Here is a 23,032-nt window from a genome sequence, read left to right as displayed (position 1 = left end):
GGACTATGAGGCAGCGCTCGGGGTCTGTTCTGACCGGAGGTAAAAAAAAAAAAAAAAAAGGAAAAGTTTCCATATAAAAATAACAAAAAGGTGTGCTGCATGCAGCTTTCAACTCTTAAATACAAAAATAAGCTCTGATTCTTCTTCCCTCGCTGCTTAGCGTGCTTCGACAGCATCAGGTGGCGTCCTGTAAGGCATCTGCTGTGTTGGAGAGTTCATGGCGGCTACCGGCAGGCGCGCCAGCTGCTGTTATGTCTTGCGGCTGCTCCAGATTTGCTCCGGCGTGCTCTTGTGGTCGGAGGAATAGTCGTAAGGTGAGCGCTGGTCTCGGGGCGAGCGCGGTCCACTGGCCGACGCCCTCTGCTCCGTCTGCCAGTCCGAGTGGTAGCGGTATGACGAGCGCTGGTCCGAGTGCGGGAAGTCCTTCAGGTCCAGTCGGTGGTCTCTGCTGGAGCGTACCTCCTCCAGCTTCCTTTGTTTGCCGTCGCTGTAATGTCTGCAACACAGACACACAATTAACAACACACTTTCCCACGATCATGATACTGCGCAACGCATTTCGACGTCGATGCCTCACAGCAAGATACTGTAATGCTTTTATTTTGCACCGAAAAGGAAGTCACTTTTGATGCTGACTCGATGGTAGTTATGTTGTATCTTAACGATAACGATGCCCACAAACGTAGTTGACCGAGTATGTCCACTTCAGGGGGCACCGTTTAGTAATAACCCAGTGGACCAAAAATTGATGAGTGGGCAACAATGACGGGTTACCAACATAAGCATGTTTCAATATAATGGCGATGTACTACTGCACTATTTATCTTCTTTCTCTTTGGGCTTTTCCCTTCAGGGGTCACCCCAGCAAATCAATCTCCTCCATCCAACCTTGTCTTCTGCATCTGTCTCTCTCACACCAACTACCCTCCTTCACTACATCCATAAACCTCTTTGGTCTTTCTCTACGCCTCCTACCTGGCAGCTCTAAACGCAGCATCCTTCTACCAATATATTCACTCTCTCTCCTCTGGACATGTCCCAACCATCTCAGTCTGGCCTCTCTGACTATCTCCAAGGCCTCAAACATGTAATGTCTCTCTGATGTACTCCTTCCTGATCCTATCCATCCTGTTCACTCCCAATGAGAACCTCAGCATCCTCATGTCTGCTACCTCCAGTTCTGCTTCCTGTCTTTTCCTCAGTGGCACTGTCTCTAGACCAAACAACATGGCTGGTCTCACCACATTTTTTTAATACCTTTCCTTTCATTTTAGCTGAAGCTCTTCTATCACACATCACGCCTGACACTTTCCTCCACCGTTCCATCCTGCCTGCACACGCTTCTTCACCTCCTTTTCACAATCTCCATTGTACTGGACTGTTGACCCCAAGTACTTAAAATTCTCCACCTTTTGTATCTCTTCTCCCTGTAACCTCACTATTCCACTTGGGTCCCTCTCACTTACACACATATACTCTGTCTTGCTGTGGCTAATCTTCATTCCTCTCCTTTCCAGGGTAAACCTCCACTCTTCTAGTATCTCCTCCTCCAATCTGTTCCCTACTCTCTACAAATCCCAATGTAATCTACAAACATTCTTCTCTAACCTCATATTGGAACTCCTGCAAAAAGCAAGGATCTACTGTATTCTGTACAGGAACCCCACGTCTTGATTTGGAGTACAATGTGCATTGTTTGGCAATAAAAGTTAATATAAGGATTTATTTTGGAGCTATAAAAAGTATTATTTTGAAGACAATACAGAAAGAGTACTCACCTGTCCCTGCTGTCGGGTCGGTAGTGGTCTCTGTGGTCTTTGCCATTACTAAATGAGGAGTAGGATCTTTTCCTGGACTCCCCTACAGTCTTCCTGTGAGCTTCCAGGCTGTGTCGGTCCCTGCTAGTGTCGTGCTGGCGAACTGTGGGCTGATGTCTGTCTGAGCTGTAGCTGTCCCTGCTGCTGTCGTCCTGGTGACAGCTGTCCCTCAGACGTTCAATATCTGTGGACAGAGCACAAAGTCATCACTCTGCATCTAGCGATTGGTCTTATTCTGCACTGACGGTGAGCAAACACCACTGTACCTGCGTGTTTGTAGCCCATTGTGTTTGCACTCCTGGTGTTCTGCTCTGCTGCCTGTTTAAAAGGAACATTTATCATACACACAACATTTTCCCCCACGTTTGATGGAGGATATAGGAATACTGCAGGGCACATACTTGAGCGTTTTCTTGTCTTTTCTTGATAGCGTGCTTGTACAATTTATGCAACTTCCTGGCGTCAAACTCGGTGAATTTTGAAACAAATATCCACAGGTTTCTGTCAAAGCCAACAACATCAACAAACAATTTAAATAAACAGCAAATAATTCACTTAAATAGCACGCAGTCATGTGATCGCTCCTCTACAGGTTCATTAACGTGTGTGCGCTTGCTCACTTTCGCCACTGTTTGATGAGGTCAGGGTTGGAATACTCCTTGAGACACTCTGTGATGTGGTCTCCAATCTTGATGAGGCATTGCCGGGTGTGTTCCAGCTGCTCACGCTCCGACAGTCCCTTCTCTGGTCGGTCCAGCTGCTTGAGTGCTGCTTTCACAGGCCGCATCCTCTCTTTACACTGCACGTCCAAACACAAAACATTAGTCTAGGACAGGGGTGGGCAAACTTTTTGACTGGCGGGCCGCATTGATTTAACAAAATTGACGGGGGGGCCAGACTCGATATTTTACACATAACAGTCCAGCTGGAATTATTGTATCTGTAAAAGTGTTATGCAATCTGCTTTATGGGCACTTTGAGATCATTTATTTGATGTAAAGTACGTCATAAATTTATAATAATACATTTATTATTATTTTTATTATTATTATTTGTATTATTATTATATGCTTGTGTCCCCTTTTTCAGGAGCACTTTGTAAACAACAGACCACATCAAATAACGAAATTATTAAATCTCTAATAAAATTATTAAAAGTGTCATGCAATCTGCTATATGTGCACTTTGAGATCATTTATTTGATGTAAAGTGTGTTATAAATTTTTAATAAGAAAATAAATTTATTACGTTATATTATTATTATTTGTTATTATTATAATTATTATGTGCCTGTGTCCTTTTTTTCAGGCGCACTTAAATTTATAATAAATGTATTATTATTTATATTATTATTATTTGTTATTATTATTATATGCTTGTGTCCCTTTTTCAGGAGCACTTCGTAAATAACAGACCGCATCAAATAACTAAATTATTGTATCTGTAAAAGTGTTATGCAATCTGCTATGTGTGCACTTTAAGATAATTTGATGTAAAGTGCGTTATAAATTTATAATAAGAATAAATTTATTATTATTTGATATTATTTATTATTATTTTATATTATTATTATTATTATTATGTGAAGTGCATTATACATTTATAATAAGAAGAATAAATTTAGTATTATTTTATATTATTTGTTATTATTATATTTGATGTAAAGTGCGTTATAAATTTATATAAGAAGAATAAATTAATTATTTAAAATTATTATTATTATTATTATTATTATTATTATTATTATTATTATGTGCTTGTGTCCCTTTTTTCAGGAGCACTTTGTAAACAACAGACCGCATCAAATAACGAAATTGATAAAACAGCCAAACCATGAAAATGTCGGCTCAAGCCATGATGCCAGCTTGTATGTTGACTTTAAATGAAATACTTTGGAAAGAACGGGCGGGCCGTATTCAAACACTTGGCGGGTTGGATGTGGCCCCCGGGCCGTAGTTTGCCCACCCCTGGTCTAGGACTTCATTTCAAGCATCACATCATGTCCTCACCAACACCCATATTATAAAAAGCTTATTTTTCTCTGTGTTTTGGCCTTAAATCGTGAGCTTTTGGAAAACTCCAGCCAAAGTGAAGATTTTGAAAAAGTGCTGCTTCAGTGTTTGTGTATGGACGAGTAAAACGAAGCTAAGAAGTGTGCACAGATGATTGTCCCAAGCTTTGCCTCTCTGTTCACGAAGGCAGAAGTTATTGGAGTTGGTGATTCCCAGCAAGAGAAAAATGTTTATCTGTCAACGGCATTTCACACGGGACTGTTTTTGTGAACAAGAATGTGAAAGCCATAGCATTTCAGTATGAATCAAACTATGGAATGGATTGAGTAAGGACCTCAAACAATGCACAACGATGAGCCAATTCAAGAAACAATACAAGCAGTTGTTTGCTAAATACAAGGATGAAGACTCTTGAACCAGTCATGATGTGCTATATATATCACTATATTGACAGTCATCATACCCATTATGTCATTGGCTGGTCAAATCACCTCGTACTTCGGCATGTGACAAAATATACAAAATTAAACAAAACAAAACAAAAAAAACTTAAACTTTAATTATATTAGAAAGGCAGGAAGTGAACAAATGTAAGTTACCGATTGTAAAAGTACCAGATGGAGGGGTAGGATTTAGTAAGCTTTCCTTCTTCCTATTCCTTTTGGGCATGTGGAACTGTGAACTGATTATGTGATGCACTCAATTGTAATCTGATGCATGTTCAAATGAAATTAAACCATTACCAAATACCTGCCAAACTGTTGCTGAAGCCAGATGGCAGCACGCTCTCGCCGGGAAAGATGCATTAATGTCAGACACGCTGTGCATCCACAGAGGTGGAGAGAACCGCAGTGCTCACCTATGTCTGGTAGTCCTGTTAAAAATGTCTAATGATCACATTTCCACTACCGATGTTGTGCCAAGATTGCCTGCAGTTAGTAAGCGCAACGCCCTCACGTCCGGCTTCTGAGCACCAATGGCGCCTCTGACAAAGCATGTAGTTGGGAAGCACTTTGGGCGTGTGATCAATCACAACAGAGTGGGTGTGGATACATTAAAAGAGACCGTTTTGGCGGGAAGCACAAAGCCAAGGATATACAGCTGGAGTAGGTGCAGATTCTGGAAGATCCAGACATTAATTATTGTGTGTAGCTGCTCTATAGGACCACATAAAAACGGGTCAAAAATGAGCATAATATGTTCCTTTTACGGCTGAGGTTGTCATGTTTGAACTCACCACGCTAAATGTTTTTTGGTCTAATTCTTCAGACTCCTCCAGGCCTTGAATGTTGTCGCCGCTTGCCGTTATGTGGACTGGCACATCAGATGCTTTCTTTATCCGTTCTCTGAGCTCAGCTTTGTTTTCACTCTGCTGAAAAGAAGAGAAACAATTGAAGTGCTGTCATTAAATTCAATGTATTTCTCAGAGGGCTCACCTTCTCCACATTGTCCTCTTGCTTATCGTCTTCTTCCATGGGCATGGCTTCTTTTTTCTCTTTGGGCTCCTTTGTTTCTCTTCCATCCCAACTTTCTTCCTTTTTGCATTCTTTTTTTGTTTCTTCTTGCACCTCCCTCTCACCAGATGAAGAACCATCATCTTGCTGAGCTTCCTCCTCTTCTTCTTCCTCCTCTTCTTCCTCCTCCTCCTCATCGTTGTCATCTTCTTCTTCCTGGTCCTCGTTGTCATCCTTCACTGTGGCCCGGTCCGCTCGGCTTCTTCTGCTTGGAGTCTTCACTGCCATTTCCTGAAACTGAGTCAAGTCAGATCTTTTTTTGTGTGCCAAGGACACACAAAGGATCTTGGTAGATAGCAGACCTTCGCTTTCCGACCAACATATGCAATGAAAGTTGACTGGCGGAAATATTAGACTAGATTCTCCGCTTCTCTCTTCAATATGCCTCACACACTGATTTAACACATTTCATGTATGAAATCCAAAGTTACTGACTACTAATGAATGATCAGGTTAGACCCACCCAACGATAAATACACTTAAAAAAATATATACTATATATAGAATTTATGGAAATGTATAACAAATTTACACATCTTGGCCATTATTTTATAAAAACCAAGAGGCTAAAACAAGTTTTCATGTTTGAGAGAGGGAGGTGCCCTATCATAGTTGTGTGTGTGTGCCAACTGTCGCCTGTGCTGCACACAGACTACTATACAGTTGTTCCTCTCGCTGTCGTGGTTTTACAAAAATGTAATTAAAAATGATCACTGTTTTGTGGTTGACTACGGACAAGTAATAAAAAAATAGCATATGTAAGCATATTTTATATACTCTTGGCCTAAGTTTAGCATTTAAGCATAAAATGGTCTAAATGACCTAGCATACAAATACAGTATAAGGCAGGGGTGGGCAAACTTTTTGACTCGCGGGCCGCATTAATTTAACAAAATTGACAGGGGGGATTATGTAGTATTTTACACGTAACAGTCCATTTTTACACCTATATTTTTACACATATTTTACATGTAAAAGTGTCATGCAATCTGCTATATGTGCACTTTGAAATCATTTATTTGATGTAAAGTGTGTTATAAATGTATTATTATTATTGTTATTTTTATTAGAATTATTATCATTATTAGTTATAGTAATGTTATTATATTATTATTATTATTTTGTTAATAATAATATTACTACCATTATTATATTAATATTATTAACAACAATATTAATATAATAGTAGTATTATTATCATCATTATTGACAACATTATTATTATTATTATTATTACTGCTATTATTGTGCTTGTGCTCCTTTTTCCAGGAGTATTTTGTAAACAACAGACCACATCAAATAACGAAATTGATAAAGCAGCTACCTCAACCCTCATTAATGCCAACGAATTACCATCACAAAGTCAGTATGGATACAGAGCTAACATTTCTACCTCCATGCCACTGATCAAAATTCCGGTGGAAATCACTAACGCTATAGATCTTAGGAAGTGTGCAGCCGCAGTATTCATGGATCTGACAAAAGCCTTTGATACAATCAATCATGACATCCTAATCACTAAATTAGAAAGGTACGAGGATTAGTTCTGAACTGGGTCAAAAGTTACTTAGCTGACAGGAAGCAATACGTAAAGTTAGGAGAATACACATCTGCAAGTTCATATATTACGTGCGGAGTTCCCCAGGGGTCAATACTAGGACCAAAACTATTCAACTTGTACATCAATGATATCTCCAAAGTCACGAAAGACTTAAAGCTGGTATTACTTGCGGATGATACCACTGCATTTTGTTCTGGATGGAGTACAGACAAAATCATTAGAAAGGTCAGAGAAGAAATGGTCACACTAAAAAGATGGTTTGATGATAATAGATTGTCCTTGAACCCAAGTAAAACTAAAATCATGCTGTTTGGTAACAGCAGAAAGGACACACATCAGCAAATACAAATAGACGGTGTAGACATTGAAAGGGTGAAGGAAAATAAATTCCTGGGGATCACAACAGATATGAGCTGGAAACCTCATATTACAAATATACAACATAAGGTGGCCAGAAATATTTCAATACTGAACAAAGCAAAATTTGTTCTCAATCAGAAATCACTCCACACTCTTTAATTGCTCTCTGGTTCTACCATATCTTACTTATTGTGTGGAAATATGGGCTAATAACTATAAAAGCAATCTTAACTCACTATTAACTCGCTAATGTACTGCAAAAAAAGAGTAGTCAGGATAATCCATAATGCCGCCTACAGAGAACATACTATCTCCGTATTTCTAAAATCATAAATACTTCAACTTGCTGATATAATTCATCTTCAAACAGCTGAAATAATGCACAAGGCTAAAAATAACCAATTACCTAAAAATGTCATCCAATACATCTCTACAAGAGAGGAGAAATATGATCCCAGGGAAGAACTACATTTGAAACACTTCTATGCTAGGACTACATTAAAAAGCCATAGCATTTCAGTATGTGGAATCAAACTATGGAATGGATTGAGTAAGGAAATCAAACAATGCACAACAATGAGCGAATTCAAGAAACAATACAAGCAGATGTTTGCTAAATACAAGGATGAAGAGTCTTGAACCAGTCATGATGTGCTATATATATCACTATATTGACAGTTACTACGGTACCGATTATGTCATTGTATCGTCATATCATCTCGTACTTCGGTACGGGACAAAAAATACGTATAAGTAAATAAAAAAATCAATAAAAAAATTGAATTTCATAAAAATAATTTAAATTTAATTAAATTAATAACTTTAACTATATTAGAAAGGCAGGAAGTGAACAAAAGTAACAGTTACTCATTGTAAAAGTACCAGATGGAGGGGTAGGATTTAATAAGATTTGCTTCTTCCTACTCCTTTCGGACATGTGGAACTGTGAACTGATTATGTGACGCACTCAATTGTAATCTGATGCATGTTCAAATGAAATTAAACCATTACCATAATAAATGTCATAAATGGCTTATTTTCTTTGATTATACTTATCATACACGTGATTCTAGAGGTTAAATATTAAATTCATAAATAAGAAATCCTATTTTGTGAAAGTTCACGTGAGAACGCTGTTACAGGCCAAGCCTGGGCCTTTAGAGAGAACTGCATTGTGGGAAGTTGAGTATCGTTGTCTTCTGCGTCCTGATTGGCTGTAGACCGTCTCCTGTTGTGGTCATGGTGTTACATGGCTAGCAAACTAGTGTGAGCCCGTTTGCTCACAGCCAATACTGTAAACAATAGCCAACCAACTCTGAACGCTGCGTGGCCATAAGCCCTAGCCCTGAATGCTGACGAAACACACTACACCCAAATGGTAGAAGAAGCCAGGCGGGTCCTCGGACATGCCGAATGAAGACAGAAGCCGGGTGGCTGGCAAAAATTATTCCTCAGCTCACGGAGGACAAAACGAGGAAAATAAACCTGATGGCAGGAGCAACAAGGACACAAAAACGCCACAGCCAAACGGCAAAGAGCCACGGCGAGAGAGGCAAATCACGTTTGAATCAATTTCTTACGTCCAAGGCTACGTCTACGGCATATTTAACTAATTGAGGGGAATTTTGCAAACCTATCCCCTGCAATAAGCAAGGGAACACTGTACTGTATTTTTCCTGTTTATTGTTCACCTCAAAAACGCTGATACTATGTGGGAATGCATAAAGTTGATGTATTTGTAGAAGTTATAAATAAATACGTACGTTTCACTTTGCATCTCACAGAAACTAACTATGGTGCATTCAATGACCGCCAAACAAAGTGCAAAACAACGCAGACGGAATAAACCTTATCAGTGAATCGTAAAGACAAACATGTTAAAATTGTGGTCTTTCGAACAGTAGTACATGTATGCTGTACATTGTACCTGTATTATCGCGCATTTATGAATACCTAGGTATGGCGAATTGGGTATTTTTAATTTGTGGGGCCGTCAACGCAGACTCAAATATGCGGGGATGTACTGTATAATTTCAATGTACCTTTTCCTCCTCCATTTCATCCTCATCATCAGACCTCTTGTCTGACTGAGGATCCGAGGATGCGCTCTTCATCATCTCATCCATCTGAGTTGGCTTGAGAGTTTTGCTCTTTTTGCTCCTTGGCTTCCTCTTTCGAGAATTGGCCTGCAAATACAAGTCATGCTTTAGTCTAAGTGTCCATCTCACACACGTTTTAAGACTGTGCTGGAGAAAGGCTTCCACAAATGATAGACACGGTAGCTTGTTGAGTCTTATCACTGTAATACAGAAACAGACATACTGTCCCTGCTTGTTTCTGAGCTTCTTTTTTGGCAAGGTCCTTGCTCAGTAACTTGATGAGGTAGTCTGCTCTGGTCTGGAGCTGTTTGGCCTGTGGTTTCTTATCAGGGTCATCTGGTAGGAGCTGGAAAAGATCATTTTTACAACAAAGTCAAAAAACATAACTTTTGGAGGTAGTGGGAAAATAGGTGGAACTGCTTAATGGGCGCCACATCACTTCTAGTCCATTCATTTTCAAGAGCCGGTAGTAGACGGAGTACACGCTCAACTCCTCTGGACTACTTTGATACACTCTGGTCAGACACCATTACTCAAGAAATTATTTTCCCCCCACCTGTGTCACAATCAAACTCTCTCTATTCCAAACATTTGCCAAATGTAATGTTTAGGTTGATTTTGACATGGTTAACAGTAATACAAGTGCAGTATTGTAGTATAGTGGATTATTGATGACAGATGATGGAATGCTGTTCCTATGGGCACTTAATGATAAGCAGTACTGTTAATGGCATGGATGGCTGGAGAGTTCACCGTCGAAGTAAGGTACAACAACAATGATTAGTTTGTTTTCGGGTATACTGGTTTCAGAAGTTAGTATATCGCCATATAAAGCAGAAATCTCAAAAGGCAACAGTGTGGTTACAACCACTGTGCCAAGAAAGACAATAAATATGCTATAAAGTAGAATAAAACGTTTAGTATTGAGCTAGATGTCATCTTAAAGGGGACATACTACGCTCATTTACAGCGCTTTTTATTGAGTTGTGGACTCCTCTACAGCAGCTACACACCACAACCCGAAAATGTTTTCTAGACCTACCAGATTCTACAACTCTTTCTGCTTCTGACCCAAACGGTCTGTTTAATTTACTCCACCCTAGGTATGTCCAACTCTACTGTGACTGCTCACACTCCAAACTGCTCTCGAGGACTTCTGGTATACGTAGTTTCGTGTTTACAGAGTACAGGCAATCTGCAGCACATGAGGATGTCCAGATCTCACTGATGTCAGAACTGTAAAACTGACCGTGCAGAGCCACCCAAAACTTTTTCAGGGATCACTTCCAAACGTGCAAACCTCATTACCTGACGCTATGGCATCGTTTTAACAGGAGAATACAACATTGCAACAACATTTGTAGGTCAGAAAAGTGGCAAGAGCATAGTAGGCCCCCTTTAAGTAGGCCCCCATAGTAGGCCTCCCCTCTGGCAGGAGGCTGCGGTCCATCAGGACCAAAACCTCACCCCACAAGAACAGTTTCTTCCCGTCTGCTGTCAGCCTCATCAACAAGGCCCGGAACCCCACCTGACACTCTTCACACCCCACCTCTGCCTCATCCTGCCACTTTGACACTTTCATTGTATACGTTACATTAACGCTCAGTTTGGACTCTTAGGAAAAACAATCAGACCGCACTTCCGGAATAACAAACAAAAACAGACTGTGTACATATATTTATACTGTTATTCTGTATATTTTGTATTTTCATATTTTGTATTTCATATTTTGTATCATTCTTTTTTAATAGATGTGTATGCACCTACTACACCAAAACAAATTCCTAGTATGTGTTTGATCATACATGGCAATAAACCTTTTCTGATTCTGATTTAAAATGTGTGTGAACTCACCTTGTGTGTGAGATTAAGATCTGGGTCCATCTTGATCATCTCCCAGCTGCCGTAACCATACTCGTAGATTCCAATGAGGAGACTGGAGTCATCCTCCTTCCCCCACTCAATGTCAAAGTGTGCTGCCTTCGAGTGGCATGGAATCATATACCTAATCAGACAAAAATCTAATTAGGGCAGCACAAAATAAAAACATCTTGATTCACACAATCGCCACGTTCCCAAACGTGTGCAGTAAATCGAGGTGATAGCCACAACTTTTCAATAGATTTGGTTCCATGTCCTTTTTTTACTAACTTTTTTCTCTCCTCTGGGTCCTCAGGGATGGCTTTGTGAAGCGGAGCAAGCTCTTCCTCATGAGAGATAACAAGCTTGGCGTTGACTTGGACACCAGAGATCCTGAAAGTGGGACCTTTCACCTTCCCTCGCCTGCCCCCTACAGCAAAGATGTCAAATGGCAGTTAGAGCCAATTCCAGAAACTTTCAGCAAATGTCACAGACATGTCACAAAGACGTGACAAAACAAGGTTTGCTTCATCCAAAAAAGCATTGTTTAAGTTACCCGAGCTTCTTTCTGGTCCACAGGGGTTCTCTCGTAGTGTTCTCAAACAGCCGTTGTGAACGGTGTCGGCCAAGCGTTTCAGGTCATGTTCAGACTTATCCACAAGTTCGGCATCACGAGCAATAGCATCCAACCTGAGTGGGGGGGAAATGAGACGGCATAATGTTTGAGTTGCATGTTGTGGCCAAAAAAAACAAAAACCTGATACAATCAGGTATGGCTGGAACAGTATGTTGTATTTGTATAAAAACCTTTTGGCACAACACTGTACTGTGGTAAGATGTTATTTGATTTATTCTATGATAGTCCTCCCTCGTTTATCGTGGTTAAGTGTAAGGATCCACCGATACATCGGCCGCCCGATTTATCAGGCCGATATTTGCGTTCTTTACTTGAATCAGTATCGGCCGATACGCGAGTGGGTTCGTCGATGTATTTTTCCGTCGCATGATTTACAGAGGGGCATCCGCCAGGCAGCTTTGTGTTGCCGGAGGACCCTGCAACACACGCATTCGCGGTGCCGCTCCCCCACTGCAAGAGTGGTGAATCACAACAAGGGTACATTTTCAACTGTTAATTAGCCTCTAACAGTTAAACTTACTTGAAATATTGCCACCTGCTTTGAAATAGGAAACATGAACGCCAAGTGCATGCAATATACGTGCTTGAAAATATAGTTTAGTTTGTGGGTCTGAAAACCAGGAATGCTGCTGAATGCTTCATCTTTAAAAGTGCCTGCTGTTGTAATTAGGGAGCTGTTGATGTAGTTGGAGGCTAATATGTACAGCTGTTACCAACACCGCTTTAATGTCAACGGTGGCAATTCAGTCCCATGGTGTTTGGAGGAGTTTCATTCAGCCAACGCCGGGCTGAGGTTAAATGAGTGTTGTGTTATTATACATGTGTGTGCTCTCTCCGAGCACGCACACACACACACAAGGAATTGGAGCAGCCGTGTCTGCTATCTTTAGCGTGCACAACACGAACTTTAATGATGAAAGAAATGTTTTATATATCGTACTAAATTATGTCAGTGTGATGTGGGGCGGGGGGTGCGTCTCACTGCGGAGGAGCAGTCATCACATCGATGCTAGATAAAACTTAAACTACGACAGAAATGTTTTGCACATGGTTGAATATTTATTCCTTTTAAAGTTGCCGTTTAAATGTGTGTTTAAGAAAGCTGAATCCTACTGTGTTCAGTGTTTACATTTCAATAAATATTTGTTTCAACTTGAGACCTGGAATATTTGTTATCATTGTCATTTTTTTCATGTTAATTGTGGGAGCAAAAGCAGCATCGGCCGGAGCAAAATCGGCCATCAATCACTACTTAAGTGGTTCCAGACCCCAGCGAGATAAGGGAATTTCAGCCAGGTAGGATTTAATATTAATAAATGGAATATTTTTGTAGTTAGAGCAAAAAAAAACCCTGTTAACTACTTTTTAATGTTTACTATGTTTAATGTTTTGTGGACAATTTTGACCATTATTACAGTCCTGTAGACATGAAATAACACCCCTGTAGCCACCCCTATTCTTTTTGCTTCCAACACATCGCTCAACTCTTATTAGCAGGCTATGGGCAAGAGATGGCTGATGCTAGCATAGCAACCTACCAAGCTGACAAGTGAGCCTCTCCAATTTTGGTGTTCCGTTACAATCCTATTGACACAATGAAAAAAGATTTCACATACCTTTCCAGGGGTCCCCCAAATTTCTTGTAACTCTTGACAAACCTGTGACATATTCAAACAGATATTAATGTCAAAGGGGGAGCTTGAATGCAGAAACATCTACATAGTTAGTCCTGATAGTCACCTCCGGATTTCAGCATCACTGAAGCCCTTGATGTTTTCCCGTGGAATGGTTCGAGGCCTACCACGTTTCTTTGGCCTCTTTCGATCTGAGTGGGAGTCACTGTCGGACCCCGAGTATCTCCTGCTCCTGCCCTGCCTTCTGCCCTCATTTGCATTAAAGCTTATCTGTCAATAAAAAAAAGAAATGGATTACACCAAAAACATAGAAAATCATGAGATGTACTTTGAGGTTTTACTGGCCTAGTACCTGTTTGGCACAATTCCTCATGCGTGGCAGCATGTATATTTCCTCTAGCTCCTTCTGTCTCTCCTCTTCTTCCATCCTCCTCCTCTGCTCTTCAGGAATGATGTCATCCCAATTCCGATGGCTACGCTCTGAGTCCATTTCTATTTCCTCTTCATCCATCATGGAGAAGTTGGCTACCTGCACGGGTCAGAGAACCATTTTAGTAGACTCAAAATAAATGATTGATGTAGTCGTATTACGACAAAAAGTACATCTTCACGTCACATTTGAGTAAAGTTGAAAATTGCAAGAATGTACATTTTGCACAGTTGGCTTTTATGGAGGTTAGGCCAGGGGTGGACAAATGTTTTGACTCGCGGGCTGCATTGTTTTAACAAAATTTATGAGGGGGCCAGACTATATATTTTACACGTAATAGTCCACCTGGAAGTATTACATCTATAAAAGTGTGTGTGTTGTGTCCCTTTTTCTCCCAGTAGCACTTTGTAAAACAGCAGACCACATCAAATATAACGAAATTGATAAAACAGCTACTTAAACCATCAAAAGGTTGGCTTAAGCCATGATGCCAGGTTGTATGTTAAGTTTAAATTAAATACTTTGGAAAAGAACGGGCGGGCCGTATTCAAACACATGGCGGGCCGGATGTGGCCTCCGGGCCGTAGTTTGCCTGCCCCTGCCCTCGACGAACCACATCAATATGTACCAAAGTTAGTGGTCCACCATGAAGTAGTCAAAGATAAGAAATTGTCGTCATTTAGAAATTTGATCACGGCTCTGTAAATCAAGATGGAAATGTTTTGTGCGATTCTTAGTAGAAAAGGCAAGCAATCCACTGGTCTTGTCGAGCCCTTAAGAGGATGCTTGCCAACAGTTGGTGAAAGAAATATTTTTTACCTTGAACTGAGACAACAGTTCTTCTCCCACAGTGGAAGGTCCAGGATCATTCTCTCTGGTTTCAGCTCTTTTGAGAATCTCGTCAATATCCATTTCCTATGGAACAGGACACACAATCACATGACACCATTCCAGTACAATGATGATGATAGTATGCAGTAGATTCCTGAAATCATTATTTGCAGCCTGATATCAATCACGAATCTGGACAAATCCCTACTAATGAATAACCTGCAAGGTGTTCTAAGCTCCTGCAAATTCACTTCATGTAAACAACTCAGGCAAATTGAGTTTATCTATGATGACCTTCTGTGCAATTTAAGATTTGCTAATGAAGGGTAAATGAAATGGGTTACCAATAAATTGTATAATTATACAGAATATGATCATATTTGACTGTGAACGCATAGAAATATTATCTTTGTGTGTATATATATATATATATATATATATATATATATTTGTATATGTATCCTGCTGGCCTTGTGCTGAGTGTGAATGGAACAAGACACTCAAGATTGTGAACAGGAAACATCTGACCACAGTGGCACGACGAAGTCCACCAATTGTTTTCTTATCATACATCTAAATGCAATCAACTGTTTTGCTTGTGTAAGCTTGATCACTTCACATTGCAACTGCCATTTCCCTGTCCTTTAGGGCTTCAATGTGAACTTTGTAACTTAGGGAACACCCCATGAAAATAAAAAGGGAGGCAACGGAGAGTGGACTCAGAGCGGTTGGAGATTGCATGCCGAGTACATCTCTTCCGTTCTCCTCGCGAGTCAAATTGATAACTGTTGCCTTCTTTCTTCCGTTTCATTGTTTAAAAATGCTGAAGGTGCTTAGACCTGACATTTTCCCAAAAAAACATCTAATGTTTTGATCAAAACTGTGCCATCAAAAATACAAGGATCCACTTTATTTTGATACAGGTGAAAATGTTTTACCTGGGGTTCCTGCTCCTCGCCCTCCGGCTCTTTGAAAAGTTCCTCGGCACCAAATTTCAGGATGGCAGACAACTCTTCCTTGTTGAACGGTGCGGAACTGCATGCAATAAAACATGGTAATGTGAACGCGACATGTAGAGAGACAGTGGACATTCTGTACACGGGGTCTCTGTGGGATTCAACAAGTAAAATTTAAGACCATCATGAATATAATTGAAGACACATTTCATATCCTTACTGGCAAAAAGACATGAAAAAGAATTGAATTATGGCTGAATTCTAACTACTCTGTAGTCATGTTATAGAAACCTCAAAAAGCTAAACATTTAAAAGAACTGATGTGGACACAATAAAAGATCCCGCAGATAGATTCAAGGAGTGAGGAGAAAATGAGCACAGCTAACTATTGCAATATTTAGTCCCACAATGGATTATTCACATGCTTTCACTGTGTATCTGTTTTTTTAAATCATTATTAAAATAGAGCCTTTATAAATGTCTTTTATTGATCGTCCTCAGTGAGTGGAGTCAGCATTTTACATGTCATCATGGAGGCTCTCCTTGTGAGAATGGCGGAAAATTGTGCGGAAGCCACAGAGGGAAGGCGGTGAAGTTAAAAAGATGCACCAACATGGTTGAAATCTCACTTTGGCTTTTGTAGTGTGGGTGGGATTTAGCAGTTTGTAAGAAGTGCCGCGCGAAAATTGCACACACGGAGGGAATGACAAACTGCACAGCCACGGTGTGTTCGGCAACAAGCTTGTTTTTGCATTCTGGTTAAATGATGCTGTTATGAAGTATGAAATTTCACCCTACTGCTGTATCGATGTATTTTCGTTATGGTGAGGTACCCTGAGATTCCCAGCCCTTGTAAACAGTATTTGTGGCTTGCCTGGAAGGAGCAGTGCCAGTATGGAGGACAGTTTTTCCCGTCGTGTCCATCCTCTGAATGACAAGGTGATCCAGCACCATCTTCTTCTTCGCTCTCTCAATGATGTCCTCCTCCACTGAACCCTTGGTCACCAGACGGTAAATGTTAACCTAAAAGAGTTGATATTTAGTACACGGGTAGGTGGTTTGACAGTGGTGATAAGAAATAAATTTCATTTCACAGCTTAGCGTGTCAATAATAAAGATTTCTATGGGTGTCTTGGAACTATTCATTCATTAATTTTCTACCGCTTATCCTCACGAGGGTGCTGGAGCCTATCCCAGCTGTCTTCAGGCGGGGTATCACCTGCTTTAGTGACTGGTTGGAACATACCAATACAGTGGTGTTCTATATACATACATACATACATATATACATACACATATATATATACATACACACATGTGTGTGTGTGTGTGTATACACAGTATTAATTCGTCAGACTGCTCAATTGTGGCACAAAATCATTAGAAACACTGAACAATCCCCTCCCGACCTAAACAGGTTGAAATGGTGATGAATGCAGGCAAATGTTGGCTGGATCTCCTCTTACAGACTGTGGATGGAAGCTAGCAGAGGTTAGCTTAGTTTAGTACGCTTGTGAGGTTGTGTGTGCGACTAAGGCTCAATGAGCATATTTTCACCATCTATTTTACAGTTTTAATGTAAGGAATAATAATAAGGAAGAATAATATACGTCTTAAACTGTCCCATGATGTGCAGGTGCTGAGTGAAAGAAATTACGAGAAGTTTTTGGAACTAGGGCTGGGATTGCGCGTCAGCGTCATCTGCACGTCGATGCAGTCAGAATCAAAAGATGGCCGCGGCATCAAGTAGCAGCGAGTCAGGGATGAGGAAAAGATCTTGCAATAGGATGTCAAAAGCATGGGAGTACTTTATACTTAAATGGAGATGGCGTACCATAAAAGCATTACCGCGATGCACCAGCTCCTTAAGAGGAGGTACCCGAGAGCTGCTTGTGTGGAGAAGACACCTATGTTTTCAACTTTTTTCCTTGTTTGGAATGATTAACCCAGTCATTCATCCAAACTGCACCACGTAACTTGTGCACCAGCCTCGAGCACACATGTGCCCATTCAAACACACACACACACACACACACACACACGAGCAGACGCGCGCGCGAGCACACACAAACGGCGTGAGAGTTGTGGTGGAAAGCAAGAGGGAAAGATAAAGCAGAGCAGCACAAGTGCTCTTGCAGGAACACAGACACACACAGCCGCTGTTATTTTATGTTTATATTTTGATTGAAATTGCACAACAGTTTTATTTATTGACAGAAAGTTTAAGCCATTATTTTGTTATTATGGGATTCACTTTGTTATATTGTTCAATACAATTCATTTTAGAACTTGTTCATAAAAATATATTGGAATGAAAAAGTGTGTTTTATTCATGGAGATAAATTTGCATTAATTGCTATATAGGTTAAATTATGGGGAGATAATCTAATTCGAGTCACATCGGATTAAAAAATTTATCAGATTAATCGGTGCATAAAATGTTTCTAGATTAATCGATTACAAAAATAATCCTTTAACCCAGCACTATTTTGAACGCAGCTCGCCTGAGCTGTAAATACACATTGTCCACACTTCCCCGACCGTTCTTCAAAATAAGAGTGCAGTGCTTCTTGTCTGCGTAAACAAAATAAGAATATAATGAAAAAGAATGTTACATATGCAGTAGGAATTGCATGGGTGACTACATCTGGACCACGGAGTATTGACAGCTGAAAACCGGAAGTGACGCAAACTGCCTCTCAGTCGCTCCCAAAAACAAAAGGTGGCTTACTTGTCTCTTTTGTCCAATCCTGTGGGCTCTGGCCTGGGCTTGCAGATCATTTTGGGGATTCCAATCAGAGTCAAAGATGACGACCGTGTCCGCTGAAGCCAGGTTGATACCCAGGCCTCCTGCACGCGTGGATAATAGGAAGCAGAAATCCTGAGGAGACAGGGTGATCACTTCTATTGGAATATATACTCACAGGATTCGGAGAATGCATTCATTGTGTTCAAAACACCACATTTACCTCTGAACCATCTGCATTGAAATGGTCCAAAGCCTGCTTCCTCATTTCACCCTTGATGGAGCCATCTAATCGCTGAACACATTGACAAGTTCAGGGAATGATGACTGGAACAATGTAAACAATAATGTCTGTGTGTTAACAGTAAATGTATACTGCTAAATGAGTTGTACGTTGTATATTACTGTCTCTTTAAAAGTGAGGGCTGTACCCACTTATGCAAGATTCTTTAATATGAGAAATGTGATGGTTACTGATCTATGCAGACACCTGAAAGAGAAACTGTCGACTTCTCAGGTAATCAGCTAGGATATCCAGCATCCGAACCATCTGGGAGAAAATGAGAACTCTGTGGCCTCGCTCTTTTAAACGTACAAGCAACTTATCCAAAAGAACCAGTTTCCCACTGCTGCGAATGAGTTGCTGAAATAAAAGAACACAAGTTGGAAACAAATTAGTCTGATTCTTCCCAATTGTGATATTAGATATATCAAGATGATATAGTGTAACAGGACTTATTTTCCCTATACAGTAATCCCTCCATGAAATAACATCCCTATAGTCGATGTTACACTCGTATTATGGTAGACATGTGAGGAGACAATAAGGCATTTAAGACATAAATAAGACTCATACTAGATTGTGTTACTGGAAATGTGTTCTGGTGCTAAGGGATGGAAAGTTCAACCACAATAAAAAAAAAAAACGCACAGTATAAGGGTGTAAAAATACATGCCAATATGTCCTATACACCCTAAAAACTGATTTGTGAGAGGGAAACCATATTTTTAGATGCTAAATCAATGTATAAACTGAAGCCAATCACCAATGATGAAATACTGGGGAGGAATAAAGTTGGAGCGTGGAAGTGCAAAATGGAATATCAATTTAAGTTCAATATAAGATCATCAGACTGGCTAAGTAAATGTGCCATATCCCGTCCTCCATAATACGGCTATAATTTTTTTTTTTTTTAATACCACACAGTGATATCATCATAGCACAAACACATTATGACTGCAAACATGCAAAACAGGAAAAAAAATGAAACAAACCTGTAATGCTTCAGCTCTGTTTAGAAATTCATTGTCCTCGGGAGGTTTGATGAGGTAACAGTGGTTACAGCACTTCTTCAACTCCATCATTATGTTTAGGAAACCTGAAGTGCTGCCTTTGGTACCTTTACTCAGAGCCTTGTAATTCCTGGTGAGGATCCATCTGTGCACACACACGAGACACGTACATTAGCACAGTGATTCCCAAAGTGTGAACCGCAAATCCCAGGTGGGCCATGAGAGGTCATTAAAAATGATCCATTTTTGCAAATATTTTTTTTAATTATTTTTATTGTAGTATATTTATTGCACGATAAAAAAAATATTTATAGGCTTAAGTAATAACCTATTGAGTGTTATTGACCTGTCACAATATTTTAGGAACCTTATATAGTTTATGATTGGAACGTAGCTCTCTGCTCATCATGCCAGTCTTGAATGCATTTTAGAAAAGTATGAGAATTAATTCTGTCTTGTGCCACAGATTCAAAGTTTGGGTTTCCTTTATCCCCCTGCTTTCATTTCAATCCTGAATCTTAATAATAATAATAATAAGTTAAGTGCTCTGAGGACGCAGCATTTCGTCTATGTACTGTTTATAGGACAAAGGTGGGCCGCTGACATTTTTTAGATTTTCAAGTGGGCACTGAGTTGGTAAAGTTTTGGAACCCCTGCATTAACATATTTAAAAAGGATGCACACCTCTTTATTGGAATAATACTTAAAAATATAAGCTATTCAAATAATTTAAGTGCATTGGCTCAGCTCAGTTCCACTGAAACTAACAATTCCAAAATACTGTCAACGATACTTTGGTGGAGTCAAGGAGGAAGAAGTGACTGTTGAGTGGCTGATGTGTCTCAATGTTCTGTATGAACATATTAGATGCCAATGTCTTATTCTACATTAAGTGGTGAATTATACCTCATCTTGTACAGTACCACTGCAGTCATTTCTGACAACATGGCAACCACAAATGATTCATCATTCATTATTGCTGAGTGCTACTATGTATTCATCTTTCACAAATAGCTATTTTTTTCCCTCTAAACCTCAATATATACCAATAATAATAATAATAAACCATAATACACCAAGGCAGTGTCTCTACTGGCAAACTTGCATAATTCCACTTAGTGTTTTCAGTGCCAATATTGTTGTAAATAGTTTTAATTTTTCTAAGAATGACAATATAGAAATACAAAATATTACGGTGTGGAAAAATTGCATTTTAGTAGCACAAAGTTGAAATATAAAAAAAAATTAAGCTGTAATGACAACCAAACAAAAACGGCAAATAGTCACATTTTTGGGAAAATTAGGTTGCAGAAAAATGGGAATAATGCCAAAATATTATGAGGGGAAGAAAGTTGAAATAATAGGCAAAATTTGACAAACTGTACAATAATCAAGTAAAACATTGAGAAAAATGTAATATTCTAACAAGGAAAAAGTAGCAATTTTACAAGAATAAACCAAGACGATCACATAAGACCATCATATCATTTTGGAAGCATAGAGGTGAAATATTATAGAAAAAAAACATTTCAACGTAATGAGACACAAAATTAGGCTGGTTGACAACATAAAATCAAAGTGGCCTTTTAGCCTTTCTTTTTCGACATGTGGTCTGAGGAATAATGGCGTCACTGTGTCATAAATCATCAAGAAGAACCAGAACAAAGGTAGTTTATGAACCTTACTTGTAATACTGTTTCTGTATAGCACTCATTTCCACTCTGAGGATCTGTTCCACTTTGGCTGGGAGAGATTTCTCCACATCCTTTTTTACTCTGCGTAGAAGAAAAGGTTCTAGTTCTTTGTGCAGACTAGTGTAGCCAGAATCCCGTCCTTTACCATGTTCCTCCTCAAACAACTCCCACGAGTGGAACCTTCAAACAGCAAAACATAACATTGACTCATTACATTATCCGTCCACACACATGCAAGTGTCACAAATTCCACTGGGATTCGTATAGAGTTAGAGCTTTGAAGAATGAATAGGTGCATTTCGAAAAGACAAGAACCAGAAATGTGCAGAAGTCCAGTTGGTGTCTTTAGTGTATGTGGAATTTCACCTCTTGAATACGTAACTTTATTAATGACATATGCTGCTCTCTAACTGCTTGCTTGTTATCCACATCTTGCATTTAAGTTAAACATTCAAGTGTCAAATCTTTTCAGGTAAACACAAATGCTGAAAATGAATTTGTCTTTGACAGCCTTTTTGCACCCCCTGCTGTCCACAAATAGCTATACTTGCCACTTTCTGCACCTGTGGAGTCGGGGTGCTTTTTTTTAAAAAAGACATTATTCCAAGTATAGTCACGTATTAGGTGGATAAGTGGAAGGTTAAACGTCATCGCCTACTTTTCTGGCATAATGAAGTGCAGGAGTGACCAGAGCTCTTTGAGAGAGTTCTGCAGGGGGGTTCCTGTGATCAGAAGCCTGTGATTGGACTTGAAGTCAATCATGGTCTTGTAGAGGAGAGAGTCATCATTTTTCAGTCGATGTGCCTCATCCACGCCAATGAAAGCCCAGTTAACACTTCCCAAAAAAGACTGCAACAAACATAGAAAAACATTTTGGTAAACTTTTAGTTATCCTGACAATGCCAATTATTTACAGTGCAAATCCCAGACATGGGAATTTAATGGGCATTTACTAACATAGGATGGCAGAACATTTCAGCATCTTTTATGCAGACTGTATGAAGGACATTAACACACAGGTCCTAACAAACTCAAAGGAGATGGAATCACAGGGAGTGCCCATTACATCGATCGTGATTGACCAGTAGTGTGGGTCGGTCACGTGTGTCACCGGTTTCATGAATGTCACTTCATAGATGTCATATGATCAAATATCAGTCAGCTGACTTTCCCTTCCTGATTCGCTCTTGCACCTCTGCTGCAAAACAAGTGCTGAACAGAAGTCTGCAGCGACACAAGGAAATGCAACTTTCATCTTTATTATTCTGATTACGGATAAACCAAGTCAGCGGTAAGGCATCTATATCTACATATAACAAAACTTGCATTCAATTGTTGTGGCTAGTTAGGTAGAAAAAGAGTAACTTGATGGCTCCGCATCACTTCCTGAGTGCCACTATGGAATTATCTACACTCTTGCTTGTGAAACTATTAATTCATGATTAATGGGATTAATTGGGTTTCAGCAATGTGCCCATTGCTGAAATACTGCTCATACTACTCAGGATATGTGCCCAACTACTAAGGAATTATGTGTCATTATCTGTACTACCATATTGAATTCAGGGCTCGACAATAACGATGTACC

At 39.7% G+C, this 23,032-nt stretch overlaps 1 protein-coding gene across 6 annotated transcripts in view; it reads right to left on the bottom strand.

Annotated features, from left to right (window-relative positions):
- Window positions 1-23,032, bottom strand: part of chd1 (chromodomain helicase DNA binding protein 1) — a 33,203-nt gene continuing 10,171 nt past the window's right edge. For 3 of the 6 annotated variants that reach the window (XM_058057252.1, XM_058057253.1, XM_058057254.1), the window contains 24 exons: window positions 22,103-22,293; window positions 21,436-21,624; window positions 19,733-19,895; window positions 18,948-19,100; window positions 18,681-18,752; window positions 18,443-18,592; window positions 16,586-16,734; window positions 15,694-15,790; window positions 14,744-14,839; window positions 13,847-14,023; window positions 13,601-13,764; window positions 13,477-13,518; window positions 11,780-11,913; window positions 11,515-11,653; window positions 11,218-11,368; window positions 9,587-9,709; window positions 9,307-9,450; window positions 5,266-5,580; window positions 5,067-5,201; window positions 2,438-2,616; window positions 2,219-2,318; window positions 2,084-2,135; window positions 1,779-2,001; window positions 1-496 (listed from right to left, as the gene is read on the bottom strand). In XM_058057252.1, the coding sequence (XP_057913235.1) occupies window positions 250-496; window positions 1,779-2,001; window positions 2,084-2,135; window positions 2,219-2,318; window positions 2,438-2,616; window positions 5,067-5,201; window positions 5,266-5,580; window positions 9,307-9,450; window positions 9,587-9,709; window positions 11,218-11,368; window positions 11,515-11,653; window positions 11,780-11,913; window positions 13,477-13,518; window positions 13,601-13,764; window positions 13,847-14,023; window positions 14,744-14,839; window positions 15,694-15,790; window positions 16,586-16,734; window positions 18,443-18,592; window positions 18,681-18,752; window positions 18,948-19,100; window positions 19,733-19,895; window positions 21,436-21,624; window positions 22,103-22,293 (3,585 nt within the window). In that variant the 3' untranslated portion in view covers window positions 1-249. The remainder of the gene's footprint in view (window positions 497-1,778; window positions 2,002-2,083; window positions 2,136-2,218; window positions 2,319-2,437; window positions 2,617-5,066; window positions 5,202-5,265; window positions 5,581-9,306; window positions 9,451-9,586; window positions 9,710-11,217; window positions 11,369-11,514; window positions 11,654-11,779; window positions 11,914-13,476; window positions 13,519-13,600; window positions 13,765-13,846; window positions 14,024-14,743; window positions 14,840-15,693; window positions 15,791-16,585; window positions 16,735-18,442; window positions 18,593-18,680; window positions 18,753-18,947; window positions 19,101-19,732; window positions 19,896-21,435; window positions 21,625-22,102; window positions 22,294-23,032) is intronic. The other 3 variants (XM_058057257.1, XM_058057255.1, XM_058057256.1) reach the window with 3 other exon arrangements.

This window comes from Doryrhamphus excisus, chromosome 19, assembly GCF_030265055.1.
Source record: "Doryrhamphus excisus isolate RoL2022-K1 chromosome 19, RoL_Dexc_1.0, whole genome shotgun sequence".
Classification (NCBI taxonomy): domain Eukaryota; kingdom Metazoa; phylum Chordata; class Actinopteri; order Syngnathiformes; family Syngnathidae; genus Doryrhamphus; species Doryrhamphus excisus.
This window is presented reverse-complemented; position numbering and strand designations above follow the sequence as displayed.